Source organism: Buteo buteo, chromosome 7 (genome assembly GCF_964188355.1).
Source record: "Buteo buteo chromosome 7, bButBut1.hap1.1, whole genome shotgun sequence".
Classification (NCBI taxonomy): domain Eukaryota; kingdom Metazoa; phylum Chordata; class Aves; order Accipitriformes; family Accipitridae; genus Buteo; species Buteo buteo.
Window position 1 is genome coordinate 47,478,872 of NC_134177.1, and position 16,380 is coordinate 47,495,251.

At 44.2% G+C, this 16,380-nt stretch overlaps 1 protein-coding gene across 1 annotated transcript; it reads right to left on the reverse strand.

The window, feature by feature from the left end:
* Positions 1-3,307: 3,307 nt before the first annotated feature.
* Positions 3,308-10,690, reverse strand: XAF1 (XIAP associated factor 1). The gene is made up of 8 exons (XM_075033373.1): positions 10,570-10,690; positions 9,091-9,226; positions 8,024-8,080; positions 7,018-7,270; positions 6,160-6,227; positions 5,537-5,887; positions 4,970-5,039; positions 3,308-4,029 (listed from the first exon to the last, which is right to left on the reverse strand). The coding sequence occupies exons 1-8, from the start codon at positions 10,599-10,601 to the stop codon at positions 4,001-4,003; spliced, it is 996 nt and encodes a 331-aa protein (XP_074889474.1). The 5' UTR covers positions 10,602-10,690; the 3' UTR covers positions 3,308-4,000.
* Between the last annotated feature and the right edge of the window lie 5,690 nt (positions 10,691-16,380).

Sequence of the window (16,380 nt, forward strand, 5' to 3'; positions counted from 1 at the left end):
GAGGTCAGCAATTTAGAAAGAGGTCATTCTGCAAAAATGAATAGCCTTGTTTTGTCCCCAGGGAGCTCACAGAGCTTGGGAACAGGGGTCACCTTGCTGGCCAGGGCAAGCACAGCACCTCCAGGACCAGGGTAACATTTGATGCAGCTGTTAACGGCCATTGCCTCACCCTGGGCGAAGAAAGGAGTCCGATTGTTTTCAGGTGTTTTCCAGATCCTTGAGAGAGATAGGGGCTCACAAGCGGCTGCTTCTTGCCAAGACAACTCCTAGCAGCCAGCTCTCCTACCTGCACCCAGGGCACCGAGGCATGCCACAGGAAGACTTAGCAGTGCTCCGGCCCTTGGGCACTCGGCGCGCTGCTCTCCTTAACCAGATGCTGTTGCCTTTAACCTAGCCGGGAGCCTGAAGTTATTAATTACTGACTGGTGTGTATTGGTTTTATGTGGCAAGGTTTTGGTAGCGGGGGGGTTACAGGGGTGGCTTCTGTAAGAAGCTGCTGGAAGCTTCCCCTGTGTTCGAGAGAGAGCGAGCCCATACCAGTCGGCTCTGAGATGGACCCACCGCCGGCCAAGGCCGAGCCAATCAGTGATAGTGGTAACGCCTCTGTGATAACATTTTTAAGAAGGGAAAAAAGTTGGGAGAGGGAGAAACAGCTGCTGGAGAGAGGAGTGAGAACATGTAAGAGAAACAAGCCTGCGGACACCAAGGTCAGTGAAGAAGGAGGGGGAGGAGATGCTCCAGGTGCCGGAGTGAAGATTCCCCTGCAGCCCATGGTGAAGACCCTGGTGAGGCGGGCTGTCCCCCTGCAGTCCAGGGAGGTCCACGGTGGAGCAGATCTCCACCTGCAGCCCGTGGAGGACCCCACGCCGGAGCAGGTGGGTTCCCGAAGGAGGCTGTGACCCCGTGGGAACCCCGCGCTGGAGCAGGTTCCTGGCAGGACCTGCGGATCTGTGGAGAGAGGAGCCCGTGGAGCAGGTTTTCTGGCAGGACTTGTGACCCCGTGGGGGACCCGCGCTGGAGCAGTGCGCTCCTGAAGGACTGCACACCGTGGAAAGGACCCATGCTGGAGCAGTTCGTGAAGAGCTGCAGCCCGTGGGAATGGCCCACGTTGGAGAAGTTCGTGGAGGACTGACCCCGTGGGTGGGACCCCACGCTGGAGCGGGGGAAGAGTGTGATCAGCCCTCACCCTGAGGAGGTGAAGCGGCAGAAAATAACGTGTGATGACCGTAAACCCCATCCCTGTCCCCCTTGTGCCGCTGGGGGGGCTTGGTGGAGAAATCCGGGAGTGAAGTTGTGCCCGGGAAGAAGGGAGGGGTGGTGGGAAGGTGTTCTGAGGTTTCGTTTTATTTCTCATTACCTTACTCTGGCTGATTTGTAATAAATTGAGCTAATTTTCCCTAAGCTGAGTCTGTTTTGCCCGTGACGGTAATTAGTGAATGATCTCTCCTGTCCTTATCTCGACCCGCAAGTTTTTGTTATATTTTTCTCTCCCCTGTCCAGCTGAGGATGGGGGAGTGATAGAACGGCTTTGGTGGGCACCTGGCGTCCAGCCAGAGCCAACCCATCACATGGTGGCAGTGCCAAAGCCTGCGTAGCCTCGGGGCGACAGAGCAGCCGCGAAGCGCAGCCTGGGCGCAGCGGGGACCGGCGGGGGCAGCGCCCGGCTCTCCTGCTCCCCGGAGCGCAGGTCTCCGGCCAGGACGCGGTTCCGCTCATGCCAGTACCACCAACAGCCACACGATGACACTGCAGCATAGAATGCCGAGGTAAGCCCCGCTGTGCTTTTTGTGGAGAGGAGGCCCCACTTCTTTAATAAGCTAGGCCTTCTCCCCACCGCCCCCGCCCCCCCAAAGGAAAAAAAGGGAAGGATTCTAAGGCTAAAGCTGGCCTTGTGCTCTAATGTAAGTCTTGTGACACTTTTCAGACACAGCCGCTTTGGTTCCTGTCCCGCAGGACCAGCTGTGAGCCCACGCTGTCAGGCTCACCCGTGACAGAGCGTGGCCTTGGGCTGCGGCTGCCTTGTGACAACCGGCTGGTGCGAGCACCATCCCCTCACCTGCCTGTTCTGCCCATGTGTTGTCCTGTCCGGTAAACTGGGCTGTTTGTAGGTGCAAAGCATCTTCCTTTGCATTTCTGCAGCAAACCTTTCAAAGTTCCTTTTCAAAAGGGATGAAAATGTTTTTCTGTCTTTGTATAAATATTTAGATTGTGGAGCATGAGCTGCCTGCCCAGTTTGGCTCCAAACTTGTTTTACTCATTTACTGTGGACTCTCTTCAGACCATGTTATGTTTACCAGCTCTCTTCAAAGAGATTTGGAAGAGAGAGTTCCTGGGAGGACTGGCAAGTCCTGCTTTGCTGGAACCTGTACAGACCCCAAAATACACAACAGAGTGAGAGAGCTTATGCTTGTGTGGAAATCCATCAAGTCCCTTGCTGTGATGTGTATCAAAGAATAATAAGAATATTGAACAATGTGAAAGTCTAATGAGTGCAGCAAAAAAGAGGATAAATTTATGCGTAGAGTGACATGGCTTTAACAGACATGCTTTCACAGCCCTTTCCTCTGCCCCCAAATACAGAAAATGCTCTTTCATAGCACCATGTTCAACGTTAGACCTGCTTACCACAAGTTTAGAACAATTTTTTAAAAGCTTAAAATAAACCGCAGCGAGAGCACTGTCTTAGATTGTGTTTGAAAATCCCTTCTTAAATGTGGTCAGAATACTCCTGCAAGCTTTCAAATGCAATTCACTAGCAAAACATCTGGGACAGACGGGGAATGAAGTTATGCACTCTTGGCCTTTGAGTAGCAGAGGTTCAGATTCAGATTAATGAGGTCTGAAAGCATGTAGGAAAAGCTGTTTGATTGTTACAAACAGCCTATGCTGCAATGGCTAAGGGAGCCTCAGAAGTCACTAACACTTGTCAGGCCACATGACCAGCTGCTGTCCCACTCACAGTGCTAGCCCAGTAGTTACAAGGCTGGAAGTATCTCCTCTTGGAACATCCATCGGTGCACTTCAGCTCAGTCCTGCCCAGAGCGATATGCCTAAGATATGCATAAATGAGCCTGGGCCCCTGCTGAATCACTGAGAGAATTTATGAACTCAGCCTGAATTTGCATCCCATGTGTGCTTGTGCGTAAGTGATGCAGGTATCAACAAGTCTGGATCTGAGAAGTAAGAAGTTACTCAAATTATAGGTCAGCATATGTACATTCTTTCCAGCCATCAGCTTGTAAGATTGAACACTGCTAAAGGTGGATGAGAAGAAAATGGCACCTTGTCGTGAAACTGTTCTGTTTGTTAACATCTTTTAGCGTTTATTGATGTAAGATGCCAAGCAGCAAAGGCTGCTTCACAAATGTTTACAGAAATTAGCATAAAGCATCCACTCACTCTTCATGATTAACTTTTCCGCCATTGGGCACTATGAGTTTCCATTTGTATATCAGAAGTTGAACACCTTCAGTTATCCACGGATGTGTCTGCAATCTCTCGAGACTAAGCAGTTTGTGCTAGCCCTAAGGCTCAGTGAAGTGAAGGAGAGCAGGATTTAATGCTTTTTAATTTCACTGGGCCATGCCCTGAAAAACACTAAGGTCTCAGCTCTCACTGAGGGCAATGGGAATTGGTGGCACTCAATATCACAAGGAATTCTGAATTCCTTATTTCCTTCTCTCCTCCACAGCAAACATTTTTAAATAAGCTGCTATCCCTCCTGAAGTGAGTGGAAAAAGTACATTCCTAAGGCAAGCTTACACAGAAATATTTTAAATCACAACAGCTGTTGACCCCCCATCACTTTTCCAGTTTTCTGGTGAAACTTTTTAAATGCCTCTCTTGATAAGGAATAAAAATCTGAGTCACTCTTTGTTCTTGATCCAGAGTAGCAAGTCACTTTTATTTGTCAATAAAGCTATTGCACTTTCAGTGCCTTTTGCCTAAAGCTGAGCTGAAGCTTCAATGTGAAGATGAAGATGTGCCTCTATTTCCAGATTTAATCATGAGTGCTGTAGAAAGAGTCTTCTGTAAAACAAACAAAGCCCAGTCATGAGTGTTTTTAAAGTTTCGGTTTTACAGCCTTCCTATGTCATCACTCAGTTGAATAATATAAAAAAAAAAAACCACAATGCAAGTCAAATAATCCATGTAATTACCATGTACTTACTTTTATTTCAAGACTAGAGTCCTGTAATTCGAAACTAGACAAACCCCATATTTCTCACTTTGGTGCTTTCTCTCTTTAATTTACCAGGAGAGGAAAGTTTTACAGGGAGAATAACCTCATTTACTGAACCAAGTAGAAAAAGGACAGATTGAGAACAACTACTTTCAGTTTCACTTAATTAATTGGACTGAAAGGAAATTATACCATTTAGGAACTGAAAAGCAGAGGGGGATGTTATAATGCAAAGAAAGAAGTGTTAAGATTCACAGTCTGTCTGGGACAGGGTGAGGAAAGAGACTTACTGCCTATGGATCAGTGCAAGATCAACTGGAGGTATTGTCTGGCATAATTATATCAATGCTTCTACTGAATATGCAATTTTACTATAGAGAAAAAATAATTTTACTTCTTGTCTTCTGAAACTATACTTGAAGTCTCCATTTAGTGTCGGAGCAGACAGACCTGGGACAGAACATCTGTTCTGTGGAATCTTTTGTGCTGATCTCTGCTTACAGTAGGGAAGGTACCGCACTGTTCATAGTAGCATTATTTGAGAAGCACAATACATGTTAGTCAGAGTCAAGAGAGTGAAAACATACTGGCTCTGAAACAATGCTTGCTTAATACAACCTCATGGGAACCCGCTGTGTCTTGGAATCTAAAGAGCTTTGTGATATTCTGAGTATTAGCTTTTCTAAACACAATTCCTCTGCAAAATATCCTATTGTTCCTATCAATCCAATATAGAATAAACTTGAATTATTAATTCTATTCTAAATTTCTGAAACTCTGTAGTACCTTTTTCTCCATGGCTTGAGTTTTGTTTCATCCTAGCATTTTTCAAAGATGTCAAACGTAGACATTTGATCTAGAAAAATAAGTAACAGTCATATCAGAGGAGAATTTAACATTATACTCAACATGCAATCATATTCAGTAGGGAGGCAACTGGGGTCCTTTGTTGGGGTGGAAAATTATCTAAAGCTCCATCTCTGATGCAGCTGAGATATAATCATACTATTTGCTTAGCAGGAACAATATCAGCCTTCAGCAAATAAGGACAATTGCTGAAGACTTTCCAGGATTTCAGTTTAAAATTAATGGCTTGAGCCATGGTTATTATTTTCCTAAAACTCAAGCAGACTATAGGCAATGGATCTTGTTTGTGTAGATGTGAGCATAAATAGTCAATGGAATTAACAAATTCCATGCTTTACAGAGAGAGTGTACCTATGGCCAGCATTTCAAGAAGCTATGGAATCCAGAAGTGGGCACCAGGACCCCAGGCAGCATTGAGATAAGTAGTGACTCTGTAAGTATGGCCCTTTGCATGTAGGAGGCCAAGTCCAACATGTCACTTCTCACCTCATGTTTCTGAAGGGTTGGAAGTGGCAGAAGAATGTTGCAATGGGCACAGGTCACCATCACATCAAAAGACTGGGTGTCTTTAAGAGCTTGAGGTGATGTGGAAAGTCCACCTCTTGTGGGAGAGGGAAAGCCAATCTTTTTGTTCTTTGGGGGTTTAAGCAAGGTTTTGGAAGTCAATGGCTGGCCCCTTTCTTTCCCTTTGGGACGGACATCTTTCCATGCCATTGCATTCTTGGAGCAGGAAGAGGGAGCCAGGGAAGAAGACAACTGTTGTGGATCACTGCTGAGTTTTGAAGTTGACTGGCCAGCAAGAACTTTTGTCATCTCATGGACTGCACTGCATTTATTCTGTTAAAAGAGAGCATGCATAATGAGGTGAAGATTGGCATTACACCCAACTGTGTGGAACATTGTGATTTGTGACAGACATGAGTCATGGGGAGGGACAGTGGACACCACCTCACAGTGATGCTTCAGCTGAATACTTCGTATCATGAAACTATAGTTTGAAGAGCCAAGACACACTGCCCTTTCTTACCTAATATATAGCTTTTCAGAGAAATAACCTGGCTGGAAATTAAGCACAGACCATTCTCTTGTTCAGTTTCAGATGTGCTTACCAGATGTTGGGAGTACTGGTCATCTGGGAATGACTTATTGCACTTCTGACAAAGATTGCCACCAGTACCTTCAGAAGGAAAAAAAATGGAGAGAAACACAGTACTGACACTAGTCATCTAGACAAGCTGCTCAGATCCTCTTATGGTCACTGGTTCTAGAGAAACACAGAATGCTGATTCCACTGGCCAAGAAGGAATTAGAGCTGTGACTACATTTTGCTTTTGGCACCACTCAAAACCAATCCACCATCCCTTCTCACAAACCTCTGGAAATTTGAATTCTACTCCAGCCCCATGTTTTGTGGCACAAAATGCTTCACTCTGACCCTGGCCTAGCTAATTCTGCTGCTAGGGGGTTTTGCTCTCTATAGTTCATTTTGCCAACCACTGCACCTAGTGATGCCAGTTCTTTCCTGGAATCATTGACAGGATTCATTGATTTTTTTGTCTTATACTCTGTCCAATACCTTAGGCCTAATAAGGCTCCTCTCAACTTCAAGAAATCAAGGTATGCATCACTGGCTTTATATATGAAGTAGGAGGAAATTTTAAATCATATTTTCTCCTGTGCAATGAATAGAAAGAAGTAGTTCACTTATTTTCTGACAGAAGGAATTTCACTTCTAGGATATAAGGGGGGCATAAAAGAACATGGCCACTGAGCTACCAGTCAGTGGAACTACTCTGGCTTTACAATAACCAGCATAATAGAAAGCAACACTTGGCCCTTTCACTGTGATTGGTTAAACAACAATCCCCTCCCACCTGGATTACTAAGAATTGTAGAGAAGACAGGAGAATTTTCATTGAGATTTAACAGAGTTGACCCAGTCCATGACAACGAGGAATTTTGCTTACCAGTGGGAGAAATAAATGTTGCATTAGTGGATGCTTCACTGGTTTGAAATTTCACATCCTTATGATAGAACAGACCACTGTTCTGACAAATATCTTTGTGTTCATCCTGGTCTCTGTACATGATATATTTGTTACACTCCCAACACCACTCTGTTCGGCTGGCACAGGTATTCAGGTGTTCCTGCAGCTTGTTGAAGGGCATTTCAAGCTCACAGATCTTGCATTTCATTGCTCGTTTGTGGCATTCCTTGGTCTGCACGTGAATAGAGGAAATTATTGCAGATTTTCTATCAATACTAAAAGAGGGCACTGGGTGAGAGCAATGAGTGACTGTTTAAGAATGCCCTCCTTAAGGGGTATCTACACCCCCAAATACAGGCTTAGGTATATTAGGAGTTCACCTATCTAGGCTATCTTTAATTTAGGATGATTTAGGCAATATAAGGCAAAATGGGAATCAGTAGTAGTGAAGATGTTCTGTGTCAGTACAGGTTAGCAACAAAGCACAAGCCCACCAAGAAAATTCCAATACTTCAGCTACCACCACCAGGGGCAGCCTGCTGTCTTCACTGCTTTGGTTCCTTGAAATGGTTAGACTACAGGTAGCATGGACAGGCTGCTCTCGCTTCCCAGCCTCTGCCAATTCTTTTGTGTATCTCCTCCTTAGCTGTTTCATTGACTCTCACTTTGTATAAGCACTCCTTTGGAAAAGCAGGTAATATGAGTGTGGGGCAGGATGGAAATGTCTTTGAGAAGCCCTCAAAGAACATCAGCTTGAGGTGCCAAGGATGATAACAACTGGATGGGCAACCACCATAGGGTATACTTACAAGGGGGAAAAGGTATGTCAAAACACTGCAACTGTTGAGAGGTTTAAGTTTCTTCATGGTCCAGGACACGAGTCAGGGATTTACATGTTTTTGCTATTGAACCCATTAGTGTGACTCTTGGTGGCTGGTCAAAGGGGTTAGCCTAGAAGGTAAAAAGTACTGCACTCCAGACTTACTTCATGATGCTCCATCTGGTACTGCTGCATGCTTTGGTGACAAAGATTACATCTGACCTGCAAGCAAAACATACAGCGGTTCATTGGGAGCATAGGAGGATGGTTAGTGCTTTCACATGTCAATACAACTTCAAGCTGCTGAGATGATCTTCCTGTCATTTTCATTCCAATCGTCAACAAGCTGTTGGTGAATTTTTGTTTCTCTGTCAGGCCTGAACTGTGTCGATTAGATTTTGAGGAAAACAGCTATCTGATGATTCTGCAGGAAGCTGTCATTTTGTGCGAGGGTCCAGCTCTCAAAGATGCCGATATGAAATGCAGTGTGATGTGAAATAAAGACTGTGTATTCAAAATTTTGACTGAGGTTTAACTTAAAAGTATAGGTCTGATATTCAGCTAGTCTAAACTACCATAGCCCCTCTGAAAACATAGGTATGCTAGTTTTCTATAGGTTTGCCATGAGAGCTACTCATGTGTTAAGTAACTGAAATCAATGGAATTGCTAAAACAATAAAATTAGTAAGACAGAATAAAAAGTCATGCCTGTGTATTCACGCTTCAACGTAGTACCTCTAGCTACAGGGCTCTTAATGCTATACAAAAAATGCTATTGCCTCACTATATGAAGAGCTGATAAATTTACTCTGTCATTTCAGTTTTGTTAAAAAAGTGCATTGATGTCATAGCTTTGTACAAGCGAGGTTTATGTCAGATCAGGTACTCTCTGTCTTCCTCTAATCAAATCATTTAACTTGCATGCTCTGGCTAATTCACAAGCACTACAAACATGTATCCATACCTGATCTGTAATTTGTATTGCTGAGGAAACTGAGATACCACAGTGGAGGCTTTATTCTCTCAAGCTGAGTGTGCAATAAGATCAAAAGGTACTACTGTAACCAGGCCTGACGGGTCATATCAGACCCTTACAGATTTTCTGGTCAAACAATTACAGAAGTTCAAATCTAGTTAATATAGAGCACAGTACCATGAACATACTACTTCAGGGCTGGCAGAACTTTTTGCCATTTGCAAGAAAACCCTGAAGAATGTGTAGCATTCCTCACCTGCTTGTGTGCTTCTGTTTGATGGTCTTTCATATCCTTTTGGGCAACTGGTTCATCACATTCTGGACAGAGAGTGAGAAACCGCAAGCAGTGGGCCTCATGGAGAGAGAAATTGGCAGCAGACACATCTCGTTTACTACCGAGCACATAAATGGGAGAGAGGGAAGAGTAAATGAGCTGGTGTGGTAGGCTGACCCTGGCCAGCAGCCAAGTACCCACACAGCTGCTCACTCACCATCACCCCACCACACACACAGTGGGACAGTGGGCGAAAACAGGAAGAATGGAAGTGAAAAAATGTGTAGGTTGAGATAAAGACAGTTTAATACTTGAAGGAAAGAGGTGGGGGAAAAAACAAGTGAAGCAAATGACAACGCTTACCACCTCCCACAGGCATACCTATGCCCAACCAGCCTTTGAACAATAGCCACCTTGGAAGCAAAAAAACCCCAACACCCAACCCTGTTCTTCTAATGCAGTTTCTATTCCTAAGCGTGAGGTTACACAGTATGGAGCATCTCTTTGGTCAGTTTGGGTCAGGTGTCCAGGCTGTGTCTCCTCCCAAACTCTTGCTCACCCACAGCTTACTCACTGCAGGGGACAAAGTGGGGAAAAAGAGAAAGCCTTAACAATCTGCAAGCACTGTTCAGCACTGGATAAGAAATGGAATGGATTTCCTGTGGGAATGTGTCATCTCTTTTACCAGAGTTTTTAAGAAATGTTTGGAGGCATCTATCAGAAGTTTTAGGCAAAGTTGGTCTGCCAAGGAGTCTGATCAGTGTGCAGCAACTACTTTATTCAAAGCATCCCCACCAACCTTTTAGAACATAATGCAGAGGCTCTCTTTGTGCAAGGCTAAGCATTGGTTTTCCTTGGTGACCACATAAAATTGAGGCTAAGCTCATGATTAACCTTCCTAAGTTTGACTTTTTTTTTAATTGCAGTGCCTCACAGTCTTCGTTCATATAATTTGCCCAATGGCCTAGCTAGTTGAGACACACCAAACTATGCTATCCTCATGGCCCCTTTCAGTATTCTATTCTATGAGACTAGCCAATTACCCTGAAAAACCGAATATTTTATCATTTAACTGCAAATGTAGCAACAGAAAGAAACACCAGCCATGGGGGAAAACTGAGGCAGCTGCTGGGTTTGGCATGGTCCATGCACTGTCTCCTCTGCCAGATACTGCAAAATTACCCACAGTGATATTATGTAAAAAGAGAACATGCACCATGGGAGAGGGCTATGGAAGAAATCGCTCCACAGCAAAGTAGCAAGAAACCAGCAACCTGGAAATGTGAAAATGCATACAAAATATTTTTGTTTACTACTCAATGGCTAGTGTACACCCCTCCTGCCGTGTGGTTCTTCCTCTTCTCCCTGTTACAGGAGACCTAGATAACGTTAAGGAAAATCCTAGAAAACTCTTGAAATCCCCATACTTTGTAGGGGCGGAGAGGAGGAAAGATCTCTTACCAATTTTTGCAGAACCTGCTCTCTTCTGTCATTACTTTTCTTTTTATTCTGCTGGATATCCTTTCTTCTAAGAGCAGAGAGGAAAAAAAAATGAAACTGAAAGCCTCTGTTGTAATAACTCCACCCCAAACAGCTGCTTAGCCAAAAATTCTTTAAAGGAGAAACAGCAGCATTGCCAGGCAAGTATTAGTTTTTAGTGTGAGTTCCACCTACAGGTTAGTTCGCTAGTTCTTAGAGCAATGCCCTGGTTTCAGCTGGGTTAGAGTTAATTTTCTTCCTAGTAGCTGGTATAGTGTTATGCTTTGGATTTTGTATGAGGATAATGTTGATAACACACTGATGTTTTCAGTTGTTGCTAAGTAGCGCTTATCCTAAGTCAAGGATTTTTCAGTTTCCCATGCTCTGCCAGCCAGGAGGTGCACAAGAAGCTGGGAGGGAGCATAGCCAGGACAGCTGACCCGAACTAGCCAAAGGGATATTCCATACCACAGACCATCATGCTCAGTATATAAACTGGGGGGAGATGGCCAGGAGGGGTGGATTGCTGCTCGGGCATTGGTCAGCAGGTGGTGAGCAATTGCTTAGTGCATCACTTTTCTTTCTTGGGCTTTATTTCTCTCTCTTTTTGTTATCTTCCTTTTCATTACCATTGTTATTATTATATTTTATTTCAATTATTAAACTGTCCTTAACCTACAAGTTAGTTTTACTTTTTTTCCCCCCAATTCTCCTCCCCATCCCACTGGGTGGGTGAGGAGTGAGTGAGTGGCTGCATGGTACTTAGTTGCCAGCTAGGGTTAAACCACAACAAGGAACTACAGGGTGTCACTTTCCTTCTTTCCCAAATAAGTTTAATTTACAGTAGCTGGTTTACGCAGCAGGCAAGGTTGCCACCTGGAGCTGCCCGAAGCAGACGGGGACAGAGGTGTTCCTGCACCTGCACCTCTGGAGGGGTGGTCACAGTGGTATCCAGCCTCAAAACCCACCTTGGCCTCCCTGGGGCAATGCTGTCCCACTCAGACAAAAACAGCCAGCTAGCGGAGAGGAAATATTTGTCCACCATCACCGTGGGGGAGAAACCCAGCAGTGGTCCTCCAGCCTCACCTCACCCAGCCCCACAGCGTGGCTGCTCAGCCTTGCCTCAGCAGACTCCCAGACCCCACTGTTTCCCCAGGGACCCTCGGACCGCTTCAGGGTACCCCTGTATGTGCAAGGTGAAGTCTCCAGCCTGCATTAATCAGCTTTGCCTTTTCTCCCCAGTGATATTCTGTCATGGTTGGGACTGACCAACAGCACTAGAGGCGCCAGGTGCAGCAGGACCTGCCTGTCGCTGGACCTCAGCTGGGGATCACACAGCTCTACATTTTTACATAGGGAACTTCAGAAGAAAGGTAAGTTAGAGAGAAAAAGGAACAGAACTTCAGGTTTTCATTTCAATGTCAATACCAGTATGTCCAGGATTTTCTGACGGAAGGCCTAGCATTCCTTGTACCTGCTACTACAACTGATCCCTTACAGCAGTATGACGCAAGAGGCTCTTCTCTGATGTTGGTGTGGAACGACAAGATACAGCAGATGCAGAAAATATGAACTGACCTTCTTAGTCAGTAAAACGGGGACAATAATAGCAATTCTTCTACTTTGCAGAGGTATTAGGAAGAATCATTCACTAGTATTTGCATAATGTATTGTAATGCCATACACAACAGATGTCCCAGATGTTACTCAGAAGTTGGTGTGGTTCATTTCCCATCCAAACAAGCCCCTTCTGACCCCATTTTTCTCTGGAAAAAAATAAAAGAAAAAGAAGAAAAAGGAAGCCCAATAAGCCATTATTTAGACCTGGGAATAATGAGTGTTTATCTGGATTTTGTAACACAAATTATGTAATGAACCAGAGAAAAGGCTTTTGAACAAATATGTTAATGAGATGGCAGCTAAGGGAGAGGTTACAGAGTTGCCAATTCCAAATCAAATTTTTTAATGTGATTTTCTTTTGTTCTTTTTTTCTTTTGTAGTCATTAGCCTGCACAGCATTTGAATGTGCTTTGGGGCTTCATGCAAACTATATGGGAAATACCAATTCTAGGTCAAGAAATCCTGATCAGCAGCACACACTGACTGAGAAAACCCCACTGACTCAAAATTCATAATGAGGGCTTTTATGTAGAAAGTTGTTGGGCACAGAGATTGTACTGAAAGGACTGTTCGTTCAGAGTCTCAAAAGCTTTTCTTGGAAAAATATCAGATGCTCCACTGGGAACTTAGTTGAAAGATACTCCTAAAGCAACACAGTGGACTGGCAGTGGCTGGAAAGTACTGATTGGAGGGAAAACGGAAAGTAATGAAACGGTGATTTTCTCTGAATGCCTGTAATAACTCTTTCAATTTAAATTCTGTGTAAACCTTCCAGTGCATAACGTTACTGTACAAGACCTCTTCTAGGCATCTTTTTAAGTCAAGCATCACATAGAGGTAAGTTCTCAGCTGGTTGTTTTTTAAATGTGATTTTCAAAAGCCTGGGTAGAAGACACTTCTTTTTCTGCTAAGTCCTAGAATGTCTCAGGGTCAGTTGTTTTCATTTTTGTTTCTCAGTGTCAAGTATGACAGGTCTTACAGTCCTTGTTTAATATAATTTTGTTAAAACTTCTGTACCTCTGGGTGTTGCATGGAGCCTGCAACATGAAAGAACTTTAAAAAGAATGTGAGAAGAGTTTTTTATCTTGAGAGGGAATGGCACTTATCTAGGTCAAATGGACTGCTTTAAAACAGGCAAACTGTACTTGTGTGCTTGGACAGCATTTGAATTAGAGGCAGAATATATGTATATCTGTAATTAAATGAATCAACTGCTACCTGTAAAGCCTCCTTGCCACAGACCATTACTATCCAGCAATAACAGGAGTAACTGGGATGATTGGCTTGTAGTGAATAAGATATATCAGAAAAGCATCTTCTTGGGAATGACCTAAACTATACTAAAATCTTTATTTTTCCAATTTTTCCACCTGGACTGATGACCCTGGAATTCCTACCTTCCAAAAGGACTTGATTTCTAGTCCCTTTCTACTAACGCAAACAATACAGGTCAGCCTTTGTTAACTAGTCTTCAGCAGTGTTCCACTTCAGAGTGGAACTCTTTACAGTGGCTCACATCATTGAATCTGTTAGCTGAAGTGCAAAAGGGAAGATTGCAAGACTGTGTGTGTCTTGACAATGCTGTCTCGAATTTACTGTCTCGAAAGGTGCAGCTGTTCCTGTCCCAGCTGTTACTGTTCCCAGCCATAAGTGTCCCAGTCTATTGAGCTGGCTCTAGCGCTCACTGAACACTTCATTGAACCTATTCAGCTCACTAACTCAGCAGAAAAATGTTCTGCTTTCTTTGTCAAGTTAAACTCCAATGAGCCCCAGAGCCACCAGCTGAGAAACAGCAAGAAAGCCAGGGCAGGTCAGTGGCCGTGAGCCATGAGGTGGGCTTGGCTCTGCTACTGCATCATACCCTTGCTTCTTGATATGCTTTAAAATACCTGTGTTTATTAGGGTAGCACAGCAGCAAATGGGAGCAGTGGTGTCTAGTAACCAGGGAAAGGGATTCAGGTACAAGAGACCTGATTCAGCTCCTGGTTCCACTTCATGTCACCAGCCATGCCTAAGTCTCTTTGTAACACAAAGATTTGAGTTCCTTTGTGAGCTGATTTGAAACTTACTACCAAGAAGAACAAGTGCAGCATATTATTCAATGTTAGGGTATCAAAAGCTAGTCCAAAGGCTGCTTCGATCTCCCACTTCTAAATGGTGTCTGCAACAAAAAGCTAATTTCACCTACTGTCTTTAAAGCAGTAGTTAAAGACCATGAAACCACACATCTCACATACATACTTGTAAATACTGCTCTGGTGTCTGTTATGTTCGGAGCAGTACTGACTGGAGGAAAGGATTCTTTTTTCCTGAAGGCCTGCAGTTAGCGCTCAATTAGCATGAGCTGAATTTCAGGCTGTGGGAGGTTTTTGTTTGAATGCTCTCTTTGAACCATCTAAAACTCCTCCTGCTGGAGGAGGTTTTGCAAGCACGACAGGCTCTCTGCAGCTTCCTTTTGCCCGGCTGTCAGACTAGTTCTGTAAGGCAGCCAAAGCTTTGTCTGCCGCCTTCTTGGCACAGTGAAGAGGAAGCTCATGGGCAAATTATGTGAAAGACCTGCCATTCCTGTAGCACCCTCGTATCCAGCCAGTGCCAAATGTATCTGAGTTGTAAGCATAGATTGAGGGAGACCAGGAACAGCTGGAAGACTTGCGAAATCAAACATGCTCCTCTGTGCTTCTCTCTGTTGGTGGATGCTGATCCCTTAGAGAGCAGTGCCTAGCCTTGGCCTGCAGTGTAAACTGCTCTCTTCCCCCATTTCATCCAATCATGCTCTCCCCTTCCTGCATCCTGACTCTGCATTGTACAGCTTTTCCACCTCCTTATCTGAAAGTAGGCGTCTTCTCTCTTGTCCTCACTCAGTATTCTTCTTCCTGCCCATGTTGCTGCTGTTTGTGATGATATGTGAATATGTGGTTCTAACGTCTGGATTCAATCAACTTCTTGGCCTCCTGGTTCTTGCAGTAGAGCATGTATAGGCACATGTAAACCTCCAATGGTTTATAAAATAGTGATAGAGGTATCTTAAATATGGAGCATGCAGTGGCAGGATGGCTGGAGCAAGGGAGTAGTAAGGTCAGAATTTACCTTTCAAGATTACAGGTTCAGTTCAGTGCAGAACTTTGTCCTTGCTGCTCTGCAACAGCCAGCTGCTTTGCTTGGTTTTAGCTGAATTCCTAGCAGACTTCCACAGGAACTGTAGTTGGCACTAATTCGATTTCTTCTCAGCAGAGTCAGCACAGACATTTTTCACGCACAAATATTTCACACGCGCTCCAACAAACCAACCTGCTCTCCTCCTGAAGCAAACATCTAGAAAAGGAGCCTGCTTTTGCAAAAAAAAAAAAAAGTGAAGAAATGAAAGTTGCTCATTTCCATGGTCCCAGCTTTTGCTTTAGTCAAAGTGCTGGGAATGCCTTTCAGTTTAGGTTTCTAAATCCAGTTTATCAGTGGTGTCTTGATTCATGAAAAGATTACAGTTGCTTAGTTTGGGACCCGGGTCCCAGATAAAAACATGCTTAGATAAAGGAGATTCAGACACACTTTCTTTCAAATCTGGACTCAATGTTATTCCTAGAGCTCCCTCTCTCATTCAACCGGTATTGACTAGGCAGCTCCTCCAGAAGAAGTGGGAAGTGGGTATTTATCTCTACGGGTGAGGGACTTGCTGGTTTCAATTGACACCTCCCTGTTTTCCTCCTTTGCTCCTTCCTTTCTGATCTATAATCTTGTGGGAGGCCTGCACTGTCTTATGCCTGTCCCAAGTCAGCTGTTCCTAAGACCTCTAGGGAACATTGTGTTTCTCACATCCCTCCCCTTCTCCTCCCAAGGCTACACCCTTCTGCTTGACAGTTGCTGTATGAACAGCAAAAGTGGGTACTCCACTGTCTTTCAATCTGATTTCCTATTATTCAGGTGCTTGTTCTTTTCTGTGAATCCTTTTTCTGTTTTGTTCTGTATCATAGAATGTACTTTGCATGGCACACTGAAGGCAAGTTTCCAATAATTCTGCACAATAAGGAAATATTGATTCCCTTCGCTGTATTTGACAAAAAAGGATGCTGAGGCATGGACTGTGTAATTGAATTGCCCACAGGAGTCCCTGATCTCATTCCCAGGTACAGCAAGCAGGTCTCCTTTCACAGGATTAGTCCATCTAAAGGTATCAACACA